Raw genomic sequence first — 24,945 nt, 5'->3', positions numbered from 1 at the left:
GTCTGGGGTCAGAATGACAGAAAACAGTTCACTCAGGACATTTGCTCAGTAATTTAATTCTCTCTCTCTCTCTCTCTCTCTCTCTCTCTCTCTCTCTCTCTCACCAGGTTTTCCAAGTTTTGGTTTGTAATAAGCAGTTTTTTAAACATTTAAAAATAGGGGTCTGTAATAAAATGCTGAGCGACTCTCTGGAGATTGCTGCTGTGGGTCGTTCTCTAATAGAAAGCATACGCCACTGAGCTAACATTTTGTTCTTTGACGGAGGAAAAAACAAAGCTGTTAAAAGCAGGTAGGCTCGTTTCCCAATAGCAATGGCATTAATGTCTTTCAAGTCACTCCTGACCATAGATAATTAGAGCTTTTGGAGAGATGGCCCTTCCCGAGGGTCAAACCAGGTTAGGCAGACCACAGAGTTGCTGTTTGCAGTTGGCAACAATGGATTTGTTAAGAATTTCTGCTTGGCTTGGGGTGATTATCTGATTTTTTTTTCACTCTCTCTCTCTCTTGCTGTTGTGTCTCTTATTTTGACTGGCTGAGGTTGGGTTGGACCATGAAGCCAGGATCCAAAGGCAATGCCAGCTTGTTGCTGCAGACCGGCACTGACAGATTGTTGAAAACTTATTAGTCTGACGTTTTAACAGCCTGCAAGAGGATGGAAATCTGCTCCTTCCCAGGAAGCAAAACACGAGCCCAGGCTGAAATCTGCCCTAGTTCCAAATCTGTTGGCCTGTGGGACCAAAGTGCTGAGGGCTGCCACAGTGTTCGGGGATGAAGGCCTGACTGTGCCACCCACACAGTAGGCGGGACTGAGTAAAATACTTGTGGACTTGGGCCACTGTAAAGAAGGAGATCCTGAAAACATACCCTCCTGGAGCAGGGAAACCGCCATGCCTCCACACAAGGTGCTAATGGCTTCCACAGGAGCGGCAGTCAGCCTTACACGAGATTTCCACTGGGTGGCTGGAGAATCCTTTAGGTCATAGCCATTCTATGGAATAATTCCAGAAAAAGGAATGAAGGATATCTCAGGCTCTAGTACCTTTTTTGGAAGTTAAAATAAGCAAAAAGATTGCAGGCAAAACCACTGGTCAGAGATATCTGATGCCATTAAATTACAGTTGTTTGTTACAACACTAAAAGAATTCTTTAAGTTCCCACTCTCTAAAAGCAAGCCTTCCTCCCAGCCCAGAAGAACTTGCAATACACTATCGGTCCCTGCTTCCCTCTGGTCTCACTCATTCATGGCTACCAGTTTGATTAAATCCTCTGCTATGACCCACCATGGTTTTGCCCCAGTCTTTGGAGACTACTTATTTGATCCTACAAATTTTGCTCAGGCATCTTCCCCTGTGATGGGCTAGGGGTGTGTCTCTTGATGGCTAAGTATTACCTTCCAGGCCCAGCCACAAGATCACCTCTTTTTCTGAAGTAAAGCCTTCTGTGATAGCCCATCCGGGTTGGGTACCATAACTGAAGCAGCCCTTTGCTTTGTATATTCTGACTTTATTTTAGGCTTCAAAATGATGTAGGCTTGCATCTCACCCTCCTTGGTACCCACATTCACAGGACAGTGCTTGCACAAACTTGGCACTCTTCCAGTGCCTTTTTTGAGCATTCGTTCATTTGTTAACTGATTTGGGAGACATTGATGGGTTCCAAACTCCCAACCCTTCATCACTTTTTATGAGTTCAGTCTTAGTAGAAGCCATGCTTCATGAATGCTCTTCAGACTTAAGACATTTTCACTCTAGACTTCCATTCTCTGGACCAGATATCAAGAAGCACCTTCTGTTCTCTACTTTGGGAAACTGTAAGATGCAAAGCAAACCAGAATTGTCCAGAGCTTCCTGTTCATTTGCTTGCTTTGTTTGTGTGTGGAGCTGAGGACTGAACCAGAGCCTTAAGACTGTTAGGCAAGGACTCCAACTGAGCTATGGTGATGACCTTCTGGGTTTTTGAGATAGGGTCTTGCCACTGTTGTTCGGACTGACCTTGAATAGTCTATGTATTCCAGGCTAGTCTCTATTTTGTGATCCTCCTGCCTCTGCCTCTTGAATGTTGGGATTACAGGGATATGACATCATGACCAGTTAGGAAACCAATTTTGAAAGATCTTCCAAATGTCAGGTTTGAGCCTTAATCATCTCATTGCAACTGCATACAATGTGGCTATAGATATATGCAACACTTACTAATTCATAAGAATAAATGATCAGGCATCATATCTCCTCTCGGCTAACTCGGATTCTCAGGTCCAGTGAATTCCCAACTATCTGACTACGGTTAGTAGTTTTTTGTTTTTTGTTTTTTTTTAACTCATGAAGCTCAGCTTTGATGTTTGTTTGTTTGTTTGTTTGTTTGTTTGTTTGTTTTTCCAAAATGAGCCTGGTCTATGTTGTGGGTTTATTTTACTTTTGTCTACTTTGTGAGAGCTCCAAACACCGTCATAGAGATGTTGGGATTTGTTTCTACAGTAACATCCAATATTCAGCCACTGGCTTTACAGATCTCAAGAGGCTGCTGTGCCAAAAGTCTTGTGATCCCTGGATTGCTGCCTTCTGCTGTGTTCTTGAAGTCAACAATTCAGTGGTGCCTGCCCACTCTCCACGTTCCGGGCTGTGGCTCACCGGGCTCCTGAGCTCATGGCCAGCTGAACCAGTTTGCAATCCTTGGTGGAAGCCCAGACTCCAGCCTGATCTTCCAACGATTTTACAAACACTAGATTTCTTTAATCAAATCGTTCTAAAAACAGGAAAACTGTAAATGAGGGAGGGCAAAAACCAGGGAACCAACTTTCAATTACTTTCTGGTCGTATTTAACATCATATACTTGCAATAAACTGTTATTGCCTCCGCTGACGCTGACGGAAGTGACGCAGCCCGGAGGAGTGCCGTCTTGAGTTGTTGGCTGCTGCCCCCTCCCTTCTGAGATACAAAAATACTTTTGCTAAACAGATTAGCTGCTGAAGAACTGCTGAGAGGTTTCTACATCTGAGTGAGAGCAAGTTTCAGAACAGAAAAAAAGATGAAGGAAAATGGAGTATCAATTGTCTTAAGAAAGTGATTTTTTTAAACAAAGAGAATAAAATGAGCCTGTCACCTCAACTAATAATTCCTAGCGAGTATATCACTGGTAATTGAACAGTATCACAGCAGATATAATTTTTCTTTTTTTGTTGTTGTTAAATATTTTTATTTTATAATTAACTTAATTTCACGTATCAGCCACGGATTCCCCTGTCCTCCCTCCTCCCACCCCCTCCAGCCCTCCCTCCCAATCCACCCCCCACCATTCCCACTTCCTCCAAGGCAAGGTCTCCCCTGGAGAGTCAGCTCAGCCTGGTAGACTCCCCCCCGAGGCAGGTCCAGTCTCCTCCTCCCTACACCAGGACTGAACAATGTGTCCCAGCATAGGCCCTAGGCTCCAAAAAGCCAGCCCATGCACCAAGGACAGGCTCCACTGCCTGGGGGCCTCCGAAACAGTTCAAACTAATCAACTGTTCCACTTATCCAGAGGGCCTGGTCCAGTTCCATGGGGGCTACTCAGCCACTGGTTCAAGTTCATGCGTTTCCACTAGTTTGGCAAAAGTTGTTGAAAACTTAAATGTGTTTTCTAAATTTATTGCTAATTTCAACTTTCACACCTATGAGAAATACAAGAAAAAAAATACAATTTACTTAAGAGAAGTATGTTTTATTGTATATTTTACTGGAATACACAATTTTAGTTAGTGGGAATTAAAAGTTTGAAATTTAAAATGTTGCCAGCTTTAAATTAGAGATTTTTTTATTGTTACTTTTTAGTTGAAAAACAAAAAGTACGCATATTTACAGTATAAAAATGATGTTTTGAAATATGTACAATTGTGAAATGACTAAATCAAGCTAATTAACAGATACATTATCTCACTATTTTTTTGTGGGGCATAAAAAAAAAGCCAAGTTACAACGCAGTAACCAGACTTCATGGGAGAATCCATGACAGCCACCCAGACCTCCTCCAAGAATATAGAAAGCATTCAACATTATGTAAAACCCTGTAACAATGCAGGATTTTTTCTTTTGTTCTTTCTTTGTTGTAGAATATTATTTTAAGGTGTGTTATTTTTGTTTATATTGCATTTGTTTAACTCTATGAAGCTGTGATACTGTGTCTGTTTAAAACACCTGATGGTCTAATAAAGAATGGAATGGCCAATAAAAAAAAGAGAGAGAGAGAACACAAAATATACACTCTTAACAATTTTCAAGTGTTCAATGTGTTGTGATGACTATCGTTGCATGTTATACATAGCTCTGCTGATCTTATTCTCCCTGTCAAGGTGAATCCTTGTAGCCACTGAACGCTTCCCCTCCGGCCACTGGTGACCACTATTCTGCTCTTGGTTTCTATGAATTCAGTGTTTTCAGATTGCACATATAAGTACGATCATATGGTATTTGTTTTTCTGTACCTGGTTTATTTCACTTAGCACAATATCCTATGTATTCATCCATGTTGTAGCAAATGATAGAATTACCTTCCTCCCTTCTCTGGTTAAATAATACCCTATTTTGAAAAATGCCTCACTGTCTTATTAATCCAACCATTGATGTTCATTCATATTGTGGCTATTGTAAATGATAGATGCAATACTTTAAAACCTCTCTGAACAAACGTCAAATCCTAAACTTAATATACAAAACTCTTAACTAAGACTAATTGGAAAACAACTTACAAAATGTTGACTTTTAAAATTCCAAGCATTTCTTTACTTTTAATCCTGAAAAATACTACGAGAATTAGCGTAGATCTTTAATGAATGTGTTTCAAGTTCATCCTTACTTTTATGTTGCAGTCTTGCCTATAATGTTTAAATATAGTTCTTCCTTGCTTCTAATGAGTTAAAACTAAATTCAAAATCATTCTATGACGTAGATAACATCTCCCTGTTTTACAGCTAGGAGAGCAGTTTGACCCCTGATGATAGAGCAGATGAGAGGAGGTAGCAACAGGCTTTGAAACTGAGCCGATCTTATCCAAAGTCTGAGCTCTCTGGCAAAAAGCCAGAAGCTAATGGGTGAGTAAAGGGAGTGTCCGCAGACATAGTCTACATAGTCGGTGCAATGAGAGACGCCAAAGTAGCCAATATCTGGGAATCCATAAATCTTGGTTATGTGTCAGTCAACTGCCAACACTCATACCCGTTCACTAGAGAGGGTATTCTACAGTGAATGCTCCTGTCTCTGTCTCAGTTTTCTACTGTTGCAGGAGTATAATGAGAGTATGCAATGGTTAGCTAGACAAGACTTAGAACAATGGTTATCCCACAGTCTCAATAAACGTTAGCAAAGTAGTAAGTATTCAGTCTACCTCCGTTTTCAGGGACCTAACACGTAAAAGACTACCATAAGGCATGTTAGGGACACTAATGGTGAAGTTGGTTGATTCTTTACAGTCTATGGAGATAGTGGGCACACATGCATAAGTTCTCATGAAGTGTAGTCTATGTGCCTCAAAAAGAAGGAGCACGTGCTAGGAGGATTTTTGTTTGTTTTTTCGAGACAGGGTTTCTCTGTGTAGCTTTGCGCCTTTCCTGGAACTCACTCTGTAGACCAGGCTGGCCTCGAACTCACAAAGATCTGCCTGGCTCTGCCTCCCAAGTGCCGGGATTAAAGGCGTGCGCCACCACTGCCCGGCAGGATTTCTTAATTGCTAACATGGCTCCAACATCTTGGGTTGGCATTGAAATGCCTATGCCTTGGTATTTATCGTTAGCTTTCACTGGAATTGTTGGGCAGCAACAAGATGATCTGGCTATTTAAAATATAAAAAATGAAACAAAGATGGGCTCTCTAAGAATCAGACAGAATTCTGATGATCAGAACCAGAAGTCATCCAGAATCAAGATTCCCAGATGGGGAGTCCCAACAAATATGACCAGAGCATCAAAGGAAGAGGGTTGCAGACCTCACAACCCAGAAAAACACAGGGCCTTTCCCCATGCTGGAGTCTACAGTTGTCTGAGACTGGGGATACTGTGGTATAACCTAATTAATCTCCTAAACTAGGTCATTGCCCTGGACTGTGCTGTTGAGTAGGAGCCTGGCATTGAAGGCCTGGTAAACACTAGTATGTATCAATGAGAAGAGAACAGGTATTGGAAAGAATGTGGTTTGGGGCATGTCCTACAAATGATTGAATTCCTCTCTGGACACTGCTTTAAAAACTGTTGCTATTATCAGGTAACTTTGAAAAACCAAAGCAGTTAGGAAGCTAGTTAAAGGTGCTCTGCCATTTTCCAGGTAAAGACAGGGAAGCAGAAGGCCTCATCCTCATAGGAAGGGCCACGGCACCTCCCCTTTCTGCTTGGTAATGAGCTTGGCTGGTCAGTGAACCCAGGCAGGCCATGACTGTTACAGAACGTATGCTTCTTGGGAGTTTCAGACATTCCTTCCAGCTCTGTGCATGATCGGGGACAAAGATCCTGATAGCCAGGCTCACATGCCTATTGAGAGACACATCTCAAGATGCCCTTACCTTATCATAGCCATTGGAAGTTATGCAACCTCTACCCACACCGCCATGGTAGGGCACCTCTTCCATGGCAGCATGCATACAAGCTTTGTTATTAATCCAGACAAGACACCGATAGTGAGTCATTCTGCTAAGAAGTTGAAAACATCTTAAAAACCTCTGACCTTTCATCTAAAAATAATGATTAACTCTTTTGGGTTGCAAACATACCACTTGAAAAGGCAGGTGAGGCAGAAAACAGATCCGAGCTATTTTAAAGGGCTTAACCTCTGTCAAAATACAAACAAAAACAGGAACACACAGTAAAGTCAGACTGCATGGGTCGTTAATCCACACATCTGCTCCCTGACCTAACTTGGTGGCACACATCAACATCCCCATGTTACTTCCAAGGAGATGAAGCGTGAAGAGATTAAGTGGCGTGATACAGATCCCACTAGGTCAGCAGATGGCTCATGATCTGAACTCTCCATCTAGAATTCAGCACCCTCTTACCTTCAGAATCCAATACCCTCTTGCAGCCTTCTACTGTGTGCAGACTCTGTCTTCCACAGTTCCACCTCTTGACTCTATCACAGCTTGCTTGCTTTCCCAACCTCTGAGCCTACTGTCTGTCTCTTACATGGTTGGATCAATCTAAAAACTAGTTCTCTCCCCCTGAGAATTTTACAATTAGCTGTGAAGGATTTTGAGTTCCTTTTTCCTTCAGGGAATGGAGTTAACCAAGCTGTGAACTTTGAAAGAGAAAAAAATGGATCACACTGCTAGCCTGCCAGTCTTCTTCAGAGCAAAGAAAACAGCATGGTGCTTCATGCCTCTAATGCCAGCACCTGAGAGGTAGAGGCAAGTAGATCTCTGGGAGTTGGGGGCCCAGCATGATCTACACAGAGAGTTCCAGGCCAGAACAGACTCAGAGCTACATAGTAAGGTTTATTTTTTAAAAAATGAAAAGGAAATAATTTAGTAAGTGATAAGAACGAGTTATAAGAACAAATAACGTCCTCCATGACCTCAAGAACTCTGAAGCAGATCTACACTGGACAAAGGTGTAGGTCTTTAATACCCAAAATAGTGGATATGGCCAATTCACTCTTGTTATAAAATGTTTCGTGTAAAAATGAGTTTCTAGAAGAACCTAAGGCACGAATAATTATAGAAAAAGTTGGTAGCCTCATAGGCCCTCCTACATACTGTCTCTCCGTTCTCTTCTCCACACCCTGTATTTGATGCCTCATTGCTTTTCAGTTCATGTTTTTCTTTTTTAGTAAAGTAACGTATGCATAAGGAATGTGTGCTGTTTTTAGGTGTTTTCAACTTCATAATATATGGAATTCTTTTTAGCATGATATTACACTTTACCGTTTCTGTGTGTGTGTGTGTGTGTGTGTGTGTGTGTGTGTGTGTGTGTGTGTGTGTGTGTGTGTATGTGTGTGTATGATGCACATGTGTGTATGAAGCATGTGTGTGGACATCAAAAGACAACTTCAGGTATTGGCCCGAACCTTCCACCACATTTTGAGACAGGGTCTCATTGTAGTTCACCGGGCACATGACTTGGCTAGCTGGCTCCCACAGGCTCCCAAGTATTTTTCTGTCTCTGACTCCCATCCCACAGTAAAAGAACTAAGAAGGTAGAGGCATGCTACTGTGCCTGGCTTCACACAGATTCCAGGGGTTTGAGCTTAGATCTTCACTCTTGAACTGTAAGTGCTTTCCCCAACTGAACTACCTCCCCAACTCTAATGCTACACTGTTAGGACAAATGTAAGTTTTATATGACTTGAAAATCAGGTATGTTTGGCATTCTGTAAGGTAAATATTACGTATTTTATATAAATACATTGTATATTATATATGCTTTTAGAGTCTACGAAGCCTTGATTCATTTTTAATTGTAGGAGTCCACTCATGGATGACATTCCTCTTTTCTAAGTAGAACACTGAAGTTGTTTTTTTGAAAATTTCTGTAGTTAAAATTCTAAAAAAGTCACTTACTCTATCATGCTGTATGAACTTTTCAAACTTGCCAGACTTCGCCACCTTTTCTGTAGTAATTATTTTATACATTAGCCCAAGAGTATAAAAGCTTCACTTTTCTCTGCATTCTTGAAAATATTTAGCATTTCTAGATTTCTAAATGTTGTCAAATCAGTGAGTTTTTAAAAGCCCTTTATCTGAAGTGTAATTTATTTATTCCCAATTATTGGTATAGTTTAATATATTTTCTGTGTTTATTGACCATTCAGATTTCCTCTTTATGAATTACTTGCTGTACCTTTTATCCATGTTTCTATCAGATTATATATGTTCTTATTGCTTTGAGTGGTTCCTTTATACACATAGATACTAATCCCATTTGCCAATCATATTCATTATGCAAAGGTGGCCTGTTAAATAATGGATTGGATTGCTAAGTTTTGCCTTGCACAAAAGTTTTGAAATGCAAATTAAAATGAAACTATAGGCAAGAAAGTCGTTACTCCCTGAACCTGTGAGTGCAGAAAAGCCCTGTGCTGCTTAGCATTTCCTCCATTTGTCCTTTTCCTGACCTCAGCGAGTTCAGCACTGGCCACACAACTTGGATAATATCTGTGTGTAGAGTGAGTCGCTCAGAATAATGTCGATGCTGAAGAAGGTCCAACTCTGAGAGGGATTGAACTCAAATTATCGATCCTGGTAACTGGATGTTTCACTGAGACAGGAACTGATAGAAAAGAGGTGCATCCCAAGCCACGGCTTCTCGTAGGAGCACAGGGTCAGCTGTTGACAGGGACGTGAAGCATGCTGGAACAGCCCATCCCAGACTGGCCTCTGAAAGACTTTGCTTCCAGGAAAGTCTCTCTTTATGACAGAAGTCCCTAGACCCAGATAACTAAAGCAAAGGAAAGTAGAATAACAACACAGTTTGTGTCAGTTGCGTGGCTATATTGGCTTGAGAATTCTCATTTGCAATCTTAAAGTAACTGAGGCTGTCTTTCTATTACAGAGGTGTGGCGAAATCTTGTTTGAGAACCCTGATCAGAATGTCAAATGTGTTTGCATGCTAGGTAAGAAGGCTTCTTGTTTCAAATGTATTATGCATGTCGATGTCATGTGGAGTCACTGTTGTTTTGATGTCTTGCTGACCACCTCCTGCTCCATTATAAGGAGGCTCGTAAGTGTGTTTGGAGTTTATAAACAGCTATAATATATTTGTAGAGCACTAGAAGATGAAAAAGGATTTTATTTTACTAGTTCTCAGTAAGTCTTGGCCCGTTCTTCGGAGTCCCGGTGCTTCTTGGATCATCAGGATAGCATGCAATTGAGTTGAGTGCTTTGTACTTAAAAAAATAACAACAACAACAACAACAACAAAAACCGTTATCAAAATGCAAGAAGAATCCCGCTGGCATCCTAAGCCTGAGATTATAAGATAAATATTAAAACTATTAGGTATTACAATATCACAGGATGCCCTCATTTATAAGACCTGGGAGAAGTATGTATTTGAAATCATCAGAAGTCAAGTCAATTACCCACAATGCATCTGCATCCGAATTGCAATAAAATAACAAATAGTCATCTTTTCTTGTGGGGTGATATAGAATCATTGCCTTTTACAGACTCAATAATATATACTACCCTGTTAAGGAAGAAAGGCAATAATGTTTTCCTCACCATAGGTTAGAAATAAATACAGCGAGTGTGAGTGAAATATTTAACCGCTAAGTCAGCCATGGTGCAAACCATGGTAAGGTTCTAAACTGCAGAATCTTAGGGCTGCTGTCAGCAGCTAAAATATGCCCAAGGAGTTTTACATTAATTGTAATTTAAAATTTACAGCTGTAAGGGCAATGAAGTGATCTCACCATTTTTGCATAGCAGTTCACACTTGCTCACTAAAACTGTATTCATAAACAAAGTAAAGATGCATACATGTTAGCATTATTCATTTCCTCTAGCCACCTCATATTAACAGCCTAGATTATTGGTAAGGTGACCCAAAACACATACCCAGCAAGGTAAATAGAGGCATGGGAAGATCTCAGTCAGTCATAACTCAAGATGATAGCCAAACAAATAACCAAACTCATGACTCAAAAAACAAACATGAAACAGATATCACAGTTGTCTAGCCTTCTAATCTTTTTTATTATCTTCTACTGCTATTCAATAGAGAATTTCTATATTGAAGTTCTCATATGTTTTGAAATAAGATGAGTTTTTAGGTCTACTAGAAACTGGACATTTTCCTAGAAGCATATAGCAGTGATTACAGCATTCCTCTGCATATTACTTTCACTATCCAATTCTAGGTTTTAAACTTTATAAATGCCTCAAAAGCACTAATATCTCAAGATAGTAGTTAAAAATTATAGATAAAAATGGATGGTAGATGGAAAGAAAGATAGATAATAGATAGATGATAGATATAGATGATAGAAGATAGATAGATAGATAGATAGATAGATAGATAGATAGATAGATATAAAAAGATAGAGAGATGCAGCCATGTGTCCCAACATTGGATGTGAGGCGTCTTGTGAGCATGTTTTATCTATTTATCATTTAGTTCATTCGATTTCCACACAAACAAAATGATAACTGAACTACTGTTAGAGTTCTTTCACATCTAAGGAAACGAAAGCAAATGCTCCAGTATTACACCCCACTTACCACAGTTTGAACCACTAAAGTAAATTTGCATTGCTTATTTCCACCTGATCTAGTAACTTGAATCAATTTTTAACTCATGATGCTGGCAAAGACATGGACATCATCAGCTTTGGATGAATTCTGCTTCTCTTGTAAGTGCTTGATTAATAACTAGCTAGGAGAAGGGTGGGGAAGGACTGTCTAGTACTGCCTAGGTACTGGGCCTCACTTAAAGGAAAGCTAATACCTTTCCATCTTTTTTGATGATATAGTGTGTTTTATGTGACTGCCACTGGGCATTCTTGACCATCAAATATATCCCCATTGATTTGGAATATGTTAGTATAAATCCATTATGTTTTTCTAACTACTATCATAACTATTGCAGCTAAATCATAACTGAGCACCTAAAAGGACAGGTGAAATCTATCCTGGGCATCTTAAATAGCTAGGTCATTGATTGTAAGTCAACTAAGAGATGTCTACTCTTTCAAAACACAGGTATGTTTGGCAAGACTAGTGTGCTAGGTATCAACCTTGTAGATTTCATTAGCTTCTTGTAATGATATAGAATTAAATAGTACAAAGGAAAAATGAGAATGAAAGTTTTGATTGAGAATACAGAGAAAGAACATATTACATGTTACCTGTAAATACTATCTATTTACAGTCTATAAATGCAAAACAAAGCATACAGAGGTCATGCTAAACACTTAGAGTTTCTCACACAGTGGAAATTGTCTGTGTCCTTTAGGATCTTACACTAAAGAGGACTTGGACTTTTTCCTATTTATCCCTTAAGGGAATTGGTAAGAGTTCTAATTCAAACTTTGATAAAGTCTTTTGACATTACAGACAAAAGAATACCAAAATAAATCAATATCAATGGATCAATCTGTAATTAGCCTACTGCGTCAGTGGGACTGCCATGGTATGAGACGATGAGAATAAAAATTTTTTAAAAAGGTTGAAGGGTTCATTTCTGTAAGATAAGCAAGAGGAATTCACAGTATTACTATGTGGCACTAAAACCGGGGCCGTTTTCTGTATTTCTTTAAGAAAGAATGTCTATATGAACGCTCCACAAAAGGCGTCTCCTCTGCCTTGTCTGAGGTATAGTAGGTTCTTTAAGAGGGGCCTGAAAAACGTGTCTTTACCCCTTCCTGGAATACTTCTTGAGAAAATGTTTTATCTACAAATGATAAGGTGTCTCGTATTTGAAGGTACTGTTAAGTTTTATAAACTTTGGGGGGGGGGTGATTTTGTGATATTATATTGAGTTAATCAAAATTTCCAACTAAGAGAAAAATTATATACAGCCCGTATTTCTAAAACTTTACCCTGGATCTTTATGCCACTCAGAATTGATCCCCAATGAGGGCCAACCTGAGACATCCACATCTTTGTATTACCAAGCTCTTGGGCCTTTCTTCCTGGGTTCCTCTTCCCTTCCTTCCCACACTCCAATTTTGGGGTCCCTGCCGGGATTCGGGCTGCGCTCTGGTTTTCACTTGATATGGAATGTGCATTAGGGTCACTAGCCAGGGCCAGGTTTGCAGGTCTGTCCTCTTCTCTACCAGTGAATACTCAGATCATTATAGTGGAGGCTGGGGGCGGGGGCAGTAGTTGTATGTTGAACTGTCTACGTCTTGACTTTTATGAATTAACCACCTTCTCAGAAAACCATGCTGCTGCCTCATTATCTTAACTCATGTGTAATTGTCATAATCACCTTGAGTGACTCCAAAGCATTACATCCAATACAGTTTTAAGTGAGAACCAATTACTGTCCTCATGGTTTTTGTAGAGAGTCATTTCTGGTTTCAGGAGAACAGTGCAGGTGGGGTTTGAAGGTCGATTGTGGGCTGCAAAGCTGACTATACTGAGGATGAGCTGCTTAGTCCTTAAAATTGTTCAGAGATGCTAACTGCGGCCACCAAGTTGGCAAGCAAACTGTTCATAAATGTCTCCCTTATTCTGTGCTTCACACTTAGATCCTTCAAGATTCCCCCACTGCAAACCCCGTATCTAGATCCAAACACTTATGTACAGATCTCCCTTCAATTCCAATTAGCCTTAGAGCTAATGTAATTATATCAAAGGATATACAACTATATGGCTAAATTTGTACCTTAATAAAATGTAAGGGCCAGGTGGTGGTGGCATACTCCTTTAATCCCAGCACTTGGGAGGCAGAGGCAGGCAGATCTCTGTGAGTTGGAGGCCAGCCTGGGCTACAAAGTGAGTTCCAGGAAAGGCACAAAGCTACACAGAGAAACCCTGTCTTGAAAAACAAAACAAAACAAAAAAAGTAAGGAAGTGATCCTAAAAAGAACAAGAAAACTGACAGGGAATTATCTCTAATTATGCAAATAATGCATGGACTATACCAAGTTACTAAAGGTATAAAAGAAAACTGTTAGTCATAAAGAATGGAGACTACTTAGAGAATGATTGGTGTTGATTCAATTCTTAGTTCATGTGTTAGCCATGTTCTGTAAACTTAGAAACTTTCCTTATAAAAAGAAATTTAAAAAAAAAAAAGATCAGACATGGTACTTTTTTCTACCCCCATTTCTCTTACTTTTAGAGTAGGATTCTAGAAAAATAAAACTCCTTAATTTGTAATTTATGGTATTTTGGCTCACGTTCCCCATTTTTATCAAGGTTGTTTTTTCTAATTTGGAATATTCTATGGTTTTGCTGCTGTTTCATACTTGAATCTATTCATGCTGATAAGTGGCGTGGCCATTTGAACGTTCTGGAAGAACTTGATTACCTGTCTGGCTTACACGGAGTGTTCACAATTAGACATTTGAAATTTGCTATATAAACTTTGAGCTGGGTTGGTAATTTCCACAGGAACAGGATACCTTGAAGTCAACATTTTATTAATATTCAACACAAGATAACAGTGTCTGTGTTCCAGCCCCAGCTCTGAAACACTGACTCTGCACACTCTACTCACACACACTGCTTCATCTCTTCAGGCTTCCATTTATAGTTTTCCTACAAGGCAGAAATAAAAATCCCTCTCTACTAGACCTAGGAGTGTTTTCCATGATAGAATGAAAATTTTTATGAAGCAATGACTATCAGTTATCACCAATAAGTTGATAAACAATAAACAGTAATTTTTTTAAATTGATGATAAAAATTAATTATGGATTGATGCCATTGATAGTGCTTTAAAAGGGAACCAAAAAATCTGAGACATTATGCAAATATGAAAATGACTTTATAAATATAAATGTATTGTTCAAAACGGCATGAACTGGATTTCTCCGGACACCTTCCAGTGCAGGACACTGTGTGAGACAGTGGGAACCAAAGACCAGTGGGGAGCAGTCTCTTCCTCCAAAAGGCTTCCAATCCAATGAGATTCAACTCTTGAAACCCAAAATATGCAACATGAATGTAGGAGTAACAAGTGATTTTTTTTTTAAGGCAAAATGTATAGAGACTTCAAAGAAGGAAATGTGCAGAGTAGAATTGTGAGGAGGTTTAGCGTGGGTTTAGCTATGAATTCCAACCAGGTGGCAGGCTTGGGGTGATGTAAGAGCCGCCTTCAAAAGCCCAGATAGAGGAATAGAGTGGTCAAGAAGTATTCAGGCCACCCACAAGGTAAAAGAAGACCCTGTAAGAAAATGAAAAGTTAAGTGGAGATAACAAGCTGTTGGCATTCTCCCCCAAAACAACAGATGTCTTAGATGTTCAACAGCTCTGGTCCTTTGTGTTTGGCTAGCAAGAGTAGTTTCTATTTAGCTATAAAGGTCCATTAAATACACCATAAACTCATTTTTGCTGCGTAGTACTAAACAAAAAGATAGATGAGTTATTTATATAATGAACCCTTTTTTTAAAAAATTTATGTGTATGGGTGTTTTCCGTGCATGTAAGTATGTGCACCAGATGTGTACAGCAACTACAGAGGCCAGGAGAAGATGTCAGATGTCTGAGAATTGGAGTTGTTCAATGAGAAATGGAGGCACCATGTGGGTGCTGGGAACCACACCCAGGTCCTCTGCAAGAGCAGCAAGTTGTAACTTATGAGCAATGTCTCCAGCCCTGGTTCCTTATTTTTTTGATACAGCATCTTATGATGCAGCTCTGACTGCCCTGGTACTTATTATGTAGCCCAAGCTAGCCTCAAATTCTCAATGATGCTCCCCTTCTGCTTTCTGAGTATAGCTAATTAAGCCACTCTGCCAAGCCATTTCTGATGGAATCTTTTTTAATGAATAATGAGCAGCTTTGGTATATTTTGAATATCAAACTATCTCAATTGTCCAAGCCAAAAGACATTTCCATGTGCATATTTGCTGTCTAGAAATAACTAATACTAGAAATGATAATCAGAAATATTTATAAATCATCTTTATTGGTTACTAAAGACTGCTGTAAGAACTATTTTATGTTCACCTGACTTTAAAAATAAGGTCTACACTTGAATTTTGGCTTACCCAAATTATAATGGCCCACAGGTTTGACATTTAACTTACATGAATAAAATTCATATCATTTGTACACCTCCATTTTCTCTTTCTATGTGTCTGCTTAAGTAATGAAACCTCTGTGCAACATTTTCTAACTACAGCAAAAGACAAAAATGGAGCCTGGACATTCTTAAGCAAGAGCAGAGAAAGGGTAATTCCCACCTCTCCCCAGGGCCCTGCTTTGTCTTAGCATCAGCCTTACACCAGATGGCATGCTGTATATTTGTCCACATACTCCATGCTGTCCCTCTGCCTCACCCCACAGCACATTATACACAGAACATAAACATCACAGAAGCAGGGACTCGGTTCTATTCCCTGCTGAGCATCCAGCATCTGGAACATCTCACTGCCCATTTCCTAATAGAAGCCCATCATTGGCTGAGCGGATCCATGCTGATGAATTTGTGAGAATAGCACAGTCACCTGCAGGCGTTGCTCAAATGTGCCAGAACCAGGTTGTTACAGCATTTTAAAAACACACACACACACACACAAAAAAAAAAAAAAAAAAACCCTCTGCTAGAATCTAACATGGCCAATACCCAGGTCAGATCCTCCTGGAACAAAACAGCAGTTCCCAAGCACAGTAGTCTATATTTCTGGATAAGAAATACGTAGTTCTCTACATATAGGCAATTAGAACCTGTTGTGAGATAGAGAAGATTAACAGTATTTGTCAAGGTCTGCTGTATGCCCAACCCTCTGAGCCCTCTGTTGAGTACTATGAGAACTGATATAATGATGAGCAAGGCAGCATCCCTACTGCCACACAGATTATCCTTGGGCACGATGGAACACTGTGTTGAAGAATAAAGAGGCCTATTATTTCATCTTCTCTTTATATATATAAAAAAAAACCACAGAAAAAAATGTTTCACCCTGAGGTTTATGCTAGAAATCTTCCCTCCATAATCCTACTGCTTGTTCAAAATGGATATTTGAAAGTCATATTTCATTAAGCTTTGCATAAGGAAGCGGGTCTCCTAGTTTCATGATTGCTTTCCATGGACTGTTGCTACTTATATTGCCACAACAAAATCCAAGGTTTTTCAATGCAGCTGAGCTCCAGGGCTCCAACAAGAGCAAGCTGCCCCATGACAGCTCAAGAAGACCAACTTACTTGAACTGGAGTTGTCAAACCCCAAAATGATAGAAGTCTTGGTCTTAAGTTAGCTCCGTTTTCTCCCTGAAGGTAGAGAAAGTGATATTTAGTGAGTCTAACCATCCCTACACAAAGTTGCAGTTGGAAACTATGTGCAGTTCGCAAACATTTATAGATGTGTGCTGGGTGTCAGCACAGAGATTCAATGACGTGAAAGTTCAGCCTTCCAGGGAGCCATGGACAACCCATCAATGGCATCGTAGCCTGCTAACCCATAATAAGGATGGACCTCTGTCTCCTAGGAAACAGTGGCCTATGTGTGGTCTGGAAAGGCCTGGGGCAATATACAGTAAGGAGCAAAAGAAAAGCAGGGGGCAGCCTGGGGAAGTTGAGGTGGGAACCTCATGGGAAAGGTGTTGACAGTTCTAGGCAACAAAGAAAATGGCCTGGGCAACTTCATGTGGCCAACTAGAGACTCTGTAAGAAGGTCATTGTGCCTACAGAATAAAATAAAAGGGGAGAAATAGCTAATTAGATATAAGGAGAACAGGACCGAAAGAAATTAAAAACTATCTAAGGATGCTTAAGCAGAGGATCTACAATGTGAAGACACGGGGGCTTTTGACAACTCATCTACTCAGAGAGGTGGACGTCCCCGGGGGAAGACAATACTGGAAAGACACCAGCATAGGAAATAATAACAATTATCAAGAGAGAAATGTTGCATCCTGCCTCAGCTGAGACAAGTGTCACTGAGGACAAAAAGATGCAAGATACAGGAGTCTTGGAAAGACTGTGTCTTTGCTCAGGTTTCTATCACTGTGAAGAGACACCACGGCCATGGCAACTCTTACAAGGGAAAACATTTAATTGAGAATAGCTTACAGTTTCAGAGGTGGCACATGGCAGCATGCAGGCAGACATGGTGCTAGAGAAGGAGCTGAGAGATCTACATCTTGATCCCCAGGCAACTGGAAGTGAACTGTCTACCACACTGAGCATAGCTTGAGCAAAGGAGACCTCAAAGTCCACCCCTACAGTGACACACTTCCTCCAACAAGGCCATACCTCCTAATAGTGTCACTCCCTTTGGGGGGGGGGTCATTTTCTTTCATATCACCACAGACTATGATAGGACTTTACGTCGGACTGAATGCAGGAGATGCTACTAAGGAGACAGAGGTGCTGCTTGCCTCCTGCCCTGGACAGCACCTAGAGGACATGAGTTAAATTTTAGATGTGATAAATTTGAGGTACCCAGAAAACTTGGGGATAGGAGGGAACCTGGAGTTGGGAGGAGAGGTCTTCAGGTGAGCAGTGGTTAGTTAGTAATGTGTAACTAACACATTAGTTAGCAATGACACCACCCAGGGCAGGGTAAGGAGTGACATGGAGCAAACCTAGGAACACTTAGAAGCATTCCCCACAAGCGTTGCGCAGGTTCAAGAGGAGTCTAAGGACACACAAATGGGTAGAAGACTCAGGATGAAAGGACAGAGAGGCAGGAGAATAGTGTTGTGGCCATCTTAGCCAAGAGGAGAGGGTTCCACTGAAGGGGATGATACCAATAAGAAGCATTTCAGAGATCAAGTGAGATCCAGGCTGACAGGTACCTGATGAATTCAGCAACGTGTGGGTAGCAGTGACTGCAATCAGCAGGCCCATGAGCAAAGGGTAGCCCAGAGCCAAGTGGACAAGGAAAAATTAGATGGAGACATGTCCTCCTGGGTGAGGGGAAAGAATAATTGAGTTGAATCCACCCAATTGCTTCCCACCTGACACTCTTGGGAAGTAGGGAGAGGAGGAGCAGAAAGGGCATAAATGAATACGATGATTTGAAAGTAACATATGAAATGAAAAAGACCTTATGAGATATAAAAATGTTATATATATTTGCATACATATAAAGCAGAAGTGTGTATCTAATATATGTAAGCATATATATCTCTTATGTTCTTACAGATTTAACCATGCATATTATAAAATATAAAAAATGTTAAAGTATTGAAAAATAAATACTTATTCTCATTATATTAGTTGCCACGTATATAGAAATAATTTGAAGTACCTGGTTGAAGTTAGCAACTGTGAGCTAATATATCAAGATCCATTCTTTAAAATTAAAATACATAGATTCCAAACTTCATGTATTTCCCAAGCACACATCTCAGAGAAGTAAATACTCTCTGCTCATGAAGACCCTCCCCTTCTCTTCTCTCCTTAGCTGCCTCTTCTCCTCCTCCTCCTCTTCCAATGGCCGGCCAAGGTAACCTGCATGGTGATGCCTCCTAGACCCTAACTCACAAATTCCTCCCCTTCATAACAAAAAGATTGCGTTCTTCCTCCATTCTCTATTTAGCCTGCACATTCGCAGAGAGTCTTATCTAATCTATTGTTCTGATCCAAGCACTCAGCATTGTCCTACAACTCCTAAGAAGCACAAAATAATCCTAATGGAGCTAGAAGAAATTCATAAGATTATAAGTTCATTCATAACCTTCTCCCACTCTCCAATTGTGCCTCAGAAGGCATTGGTATGGCCTATCTTGGCCTAGAGAGCCCTCACTATAACCTCCACCTGGGTAGTGTCCAATTGTGCCTCAGAAGGCATTGATATGGCCTATCTTGGCCTAGAGAGGCCTCACATAGCCTCCATCCAGGTAGTGTGAAGACACATGCATTCTCGGAGTGTTGTTTCCAGAGCTGGGAGATGTTGACTCCTCCTTGGCCAACTCCATCTCCACCTCTTCCTCTCTATCCTTGGTTTATTTCCTTCCTACACATTTCATGCTCCCAGGAAGATTCTTCCTAGGAAGCTTTGCAGACATCCAGCTGTATTTAAGTAATATTCCAATATTCTTTTCAGGTTTGACCTGAAAACAACATTAGCGCTCTTTACTGAAGGAAGGGCGGTTTGTAAATGTATTTCACTGTGAATTTATAACATTTAAGTGGACAAATATTCACACGGAGTGCCTTATAAGGTCCCACGCTGTCAATATCCAACCATCTGCTTCAGAGCTATAATTATCCCAAGTTTTTTTTAAAAGTTTTATACACATTGATAAAGCACAGGCATTTTCAGAGTAAGACAAAATTATCCCTACTATTAAAAAATACTTACCTTCCCCCATTATACCGATTGACGCCTTTGTCTTATTTAAATGTCCAAACATTATATAAATGTTTCTGATAAGTGTCATGTTTCTTACAAAAGAGACCTAAACATTTCTTTGTCAGAGTCGTAATTCCAATCGTATGTTATTAACTTACTAGATTTTTCTCAAAGAAGTAACTAATGGATACATTCAAAAAGTAGTTTCCATAAGTTCAAAACTTTCACACCAGACTCACTAATTCATGTTTTCAACTTTTGTGGCTCTAACACGGACACTATAAAAACTATTAATTGCTTCTCACTGAACAGTCTTGAAGGAAAAAAATCTCAAAATGATGATAAACAAAAGCATAGATTTTTGTTGTTGTCTGAGCCAACTTTAAGGTGGACAACTACACACAGGTTTGATACATTTGATTTTTAGTCAGCATCTTTAAAATTTTGGGGACTGGTAATTTAACAAAACAGTATTATAAAAATCTCTCCAATTGTTATTTTGTCTTTACTCTCTGGATTCCAGGGGCTCTACTTCTGTGTAACACTAAGGGAAATTGGGAATTTAGTTCTGTAAGAGGCTCTCAATTCTGAAATACAGTCATGTATTGTTTATCAATGGGAGCATGGTCTGAGAAATGCATAATTAGTGATTATGTAGTTACACAAACCTGGAGCTGTAGCCTACTCCACACCCAAACTGAATGGAGCAGCCTCCTACCTTTGTATCTCTCCTAGGCTACAAACATATGTGTCATGATACCATCCTGAATATGGCAGGTATGTATAGCAAAGTGGAGTTTGTTTACCTGGGCATCCCTAAACTTTGAAAGGTATAGTGAAAATATTAGACCTTAAGAACATAGAACTTCATGGTAATGTTATTGTCCCATCATCTTGCAAGCAGTTCCTCATGAACTGACTCATTGTGAGGTGGGGAATGACTGTAAACCAATGTCAGAATGCTAATAGAGTATAGAATGCCAAGAGGCTGGTGAATAACAGTATCTTTATTGCTCCGTGATATGCCACAAAGCTGACAGTTCTTGGGATGTGCCTACTAACCATAGGAAAACAGGTACCATGTCAAATCACTTTCTGAAATTCATACTGCAATGTCAAAGATGGTGTTGTCTTGCCTTCTTTTAAAAAAGCAAATGCTTAGAAAAAGTATTGTGTGCTTTTGAAGTAAGTATTGAATTCAAGCACACCGTTTCTGCATTTCTTAGAGGAAAATTGCATCTTAGTCCTGAAATCCTGAGTTATTTATTGAATAGAGTTGTTAAGCATTAATTCCATCAGGCAGTCTGTGAAAGGCACCTATTCTGTCTACCTCCCTTTTTATATCAAGAAAAGTCTTCTTTTATGGATCTTGTTTATAAGCTAGGTGACTCATGAAAAGCGAAGATGACTCTGGGTGACAGAACATGAATGAGTATGATTGTATTTCAGATGATTTCACAGGTATTTGGAGCTGGTTATTACAAAGGCTTAAGCAAATCTCTGAATATTTAAAAGGTTTAGTTTTTTATTAACCAGTTAATTGTGTACCTTAATGGGGTCTGGTGTGATAGTTCAATCATCAGATTGAGGCCATTAGCCTTTCTCTATTTTTTAAAGATTTGTTTGTTTGTTTATTTATTTATTTATTTATTTATTTATTTATTTATTTAATATTCATATGTGCTTGCCTGCATGAGTTTATGTAGGAGGCCACAGAGGCCAGAAGAGGATGTTGGATCCCCTAGAACTGGAGTTAGATAAAATGCTAAGAAAAGAACCTGGGTCCTCTGCAAGTGAGCAGTGAGCCTTCCAACAACTGAGTCATCCCCAGCCTCTTATCATTTCTTTATATTTGGAGCCTTCAAGCTCCCTTCTCCAGATCGTTATAAAACACATAATAGGTATTATAAACTGTCATCACCCAAATTTGTTCAAAATATCAGAACTTACAGTTTCTGTGTGTTTTCCTAATATCCGACATCCTTTTATCCTCACTCTCCTCTCCAACCTTCCCCAAATAGATAATAACTTCTCCCAGCTTGTTCAGCTGCCAGGCATCTGGAAGCTCAGGGAACAGCTCTCAAGCAATGTGACTGAAGAGAATTGTAAATTTCTAGGCCATTACAATACATTTATTTCTCCCTGTGGCAACTGTACTTTTGAAAATAGAGAAATCTCTGATTTGGGAGGGAAAAAAACCAAAATGTGACTATATGTGTTCATTTGCTTTCTTTCTAATACAAAAGCTTCTGAAGAAGATTAATCCCCAATATTAGATTTTTTTTAAGAGAGAAAGTTTTAAGCCGGGTGTGATGATGCATGTCCCTAATACCTGCACTCCAGAGGTGAGGTCAGATATAGGCAGATCTCTGTGAGTTCTAGGCCAGTCTGTGTTGTGGGATAGTCATTTAAGATGTGTTACATTTGTTTATGCTGTGGAACATTGGTTTAATGATGCAGAGACGTGTTGCATTCCTTTATGCTGCACTTGTTTAACTCTGTGAAGCTGTCTTACTTTGCCTGTGTAAAACACCTCATGGTCTAATGAAGAGCTGAACGGTCAATAGCCAGGCAGGAGAAAGGATAGGCAGGGCTGGCAGGCAGAGAGGATAAATAGGAGAAATCTGGGAAGAAGCTTGAGGAGTGAGAAAAGAAGGGAGGAGGGCATTAGGAGCCAGCCACCCAGCTACACAACCAGCAACAGAGTAAGAAAGGAAAGAAAAGATATACAGAAATAGAGAAAGGGAAAAGCCTGGAGGCACAAGATAGACGGGATAATTAGTTAAGAAAAGCTGGCTAGAAATAAGCCAATTTAAGACCAGGCATTCAGAAGTAAAAATAAGCCTCCATGTGTGTATTTATTTGGGAGTTGGATGGTGGGACCTCCAAAAAAGTAAAGAGTAAAGACAACCAACAGCAAATCAGATATACATGTAGTGAGTTCTAGGCCAACCAAGGCTACATAGTGAAATCTTGTCTGAAGAGTGAAAGAGAGGAAGAGAGGAGAGATTTTTAACTAACATTAACTAATGATGTTTATTTATACATCCAAGATTATATTTTTCAATAACTTCATGTCCGTCAACAGCTGATGTCACAGCTTAGATATGTATTGACACTTTTTGATTGATGAGGATTTCTCAGTGATTTATTTTCATTTATAATGATTTTTTTCCTTTAATTTAAATGTAGCTTAATGCTGTGGGATGGTCTGTATGTCAAATGTGTTGCTCTGATTGGTCAATAAATAAAACACTGATTGTCCAGTAGCCAGGCAGGAAGTATAGGCAGGACTAACAGAGAGGAGAACTGAGAGAACAGAAAGGCGGAGGGAGACACTGCCAGCCACCGCCATGACAAGCAGCATGTGAAGATGCCGGTAAGCCACGAGCCACGTGGCAAGGTATAGATTTATAGAGATGGATTAATTTAAGATGTAAGAACTAGATAGCTAGAAGCCTGAGCCATTAGGCCAAACAGTTTAAATAATATAAGCGTCTGTGTGTTTATTTTATAAGTGGGCTATAGAACTGCCGGGGCTTGGCAGGACCCAGAGAGAAAACTCTCTAGCTACAGCTTAATTCTGGAAAACAGGCGATGTTTTAAAGCCATGGACCAGCAGACTTTTACAAAGTTGGTGCAACTTTGAGAAATTGCACAGGTTGATGCTCTGGATACTTCCTCCCAGACACTGCCTCCCAAAGGCTCCACTCTGACTCACTGAATTCTATCCCCACTCCTTCATGTGCAATTTACACAAGTGGAATTAAATAGTATGTTCTTGCTCTCACCATTGTCTGTGAGATTTATCCATCCTGTTATATATAACTATAGTTCCTTCTTCTAGTTAATTCTACTATGCATTCCTTTATAGAAAAAAGATCCCTGGTCACCATGATAAAATGTTCCTCTCTGTATGTACACATGTGTGCATTTACCTGTATATGTGTATGTCTACTTCTTCAATAATTTTACTCTTAACAAATATTTAGCCATCTATAGTTTTGGACTTCTACAAAAAAAAATACTGCTATGAAGATTTTTGTACATTTTAAAAATCTTTCTCTAGGGCTGCCAGTATGTGTGTGTGTGATGTGTGCATATGATATAGATGTGACTGCAGGCCAAGGCACACATGTGGAAGTCAGAGGTCAACCTTGTATGGGTCCTCATCTTCCACCTTGTGTGAGACAAGTTCTACGCATTGGTCTCTGTGTAGTCAAAGCTAGCCAGGCTATGAGCTCCCAGGTCTTCTGTCTCTCCCTTCCATCTCAGGTCTTAGACATATGCTACTGTACCTAGTTTTTATATAGGTTCTGGGATTTTGAACTCAGGTCTTCACACTTATGTGGCAAGCACTTATCCACTGAGCCACTTCTCCAGCCCACACATAGTTTCTGTGAACAAATTACCTACTTTTTGGAGTATCTACTCAGAACTACAGCTGTTGGCTCAGTAGGGTACGTATATGTTCTGTTTTAACTGAGTTTTCCAAATATTTTCCTAAAGTAGCTACACCAGTCTGCACCTCCACTAGCTGTGTATGAAAGCTCCATAAATAATTCAACGCTTGGTAATTATTCTAGAGTAAAAGTTAGAATGTATAATTCATCGTTCAACTCAGTATGAATGTTTTTTGTAAATGGCCCCTAATGAAGATTATGATTATCATTTATGTAAACAAATCATCAGGTTGATGATGGTGCTAATGAAGCAGGTACATTTTGTTTGCTTATTATCAATGAATATTAAAGAGTTGATGGAATTTTTTGCCCAAACCAAATTAGTAGTTTCTCTTTGTTGAATGTTTGGACATAAATGTCCCGTAAATGATCGTAGTAAGTGCTCACTCGTTCAGGTAGAAAAATAAACAAAACCCTAATTCCTAAGTAAAAATTATTTTCTGCTGAGCTGATTAATTCCTGTTTTTATTTCACTACAAACTATACAGTTAAAGTTTTACAGATTTGAAATCATAATATGTAAAGGATGGAAATGGACATACGATTGAGGGTGTTTAAAGGCAGTGAAAATACTCTAAAGGTTGCTATAGTGATGGGTGTGTGTCAATGAACAT

At 39.7% G+C, this 24,945-nt stretch overlaps 1 protein-coding gene across 1 annotated transcript in view; it reads left to right on the top strand.

Annotated features, from left to right (window-relative positions):
* The window catches only part of Pde7b (phosphodiesterase 7B), a 311,632-nt gene that overhangs the window by 82,772 nt on the left and 203,915 nt on the right, over nucleotides 1–24,945 (top strand). Inside the window, exon 2 of the mRNA XM_052751151.1 lies at nucleotides 9,504–9,564. Coding sequence (XP_052607111.1) covers nucleotides 9,504–9,564 — 61 coding nt within the window. The remainder of the gene's footprint in view (nucleotides 1–9,503; nucleotides 9,565–24,945) is intronic.

Source organism: Peromyscus californicus, unplaced genomic scaffold, assembly GCF_007827085.1.
Source record: "Peromyscus californicus insignis strain IS unplaced genomic scaffold, ASM782708v3 Scaffold_22__1_contigs__length_63687245, whole genome shotgun sequence".
In the NCBI taxonomy this organism is placed as follows: domain Eukaryota; kingdom Metazoa; phylum Chordata; class Mammalia; order Rodentia; family Cricetidae; genus Peromyscus; species Peromyscus californicus.
This window is presented reverse-complemented; position numbering and strand designations above follow the sequence as displayed.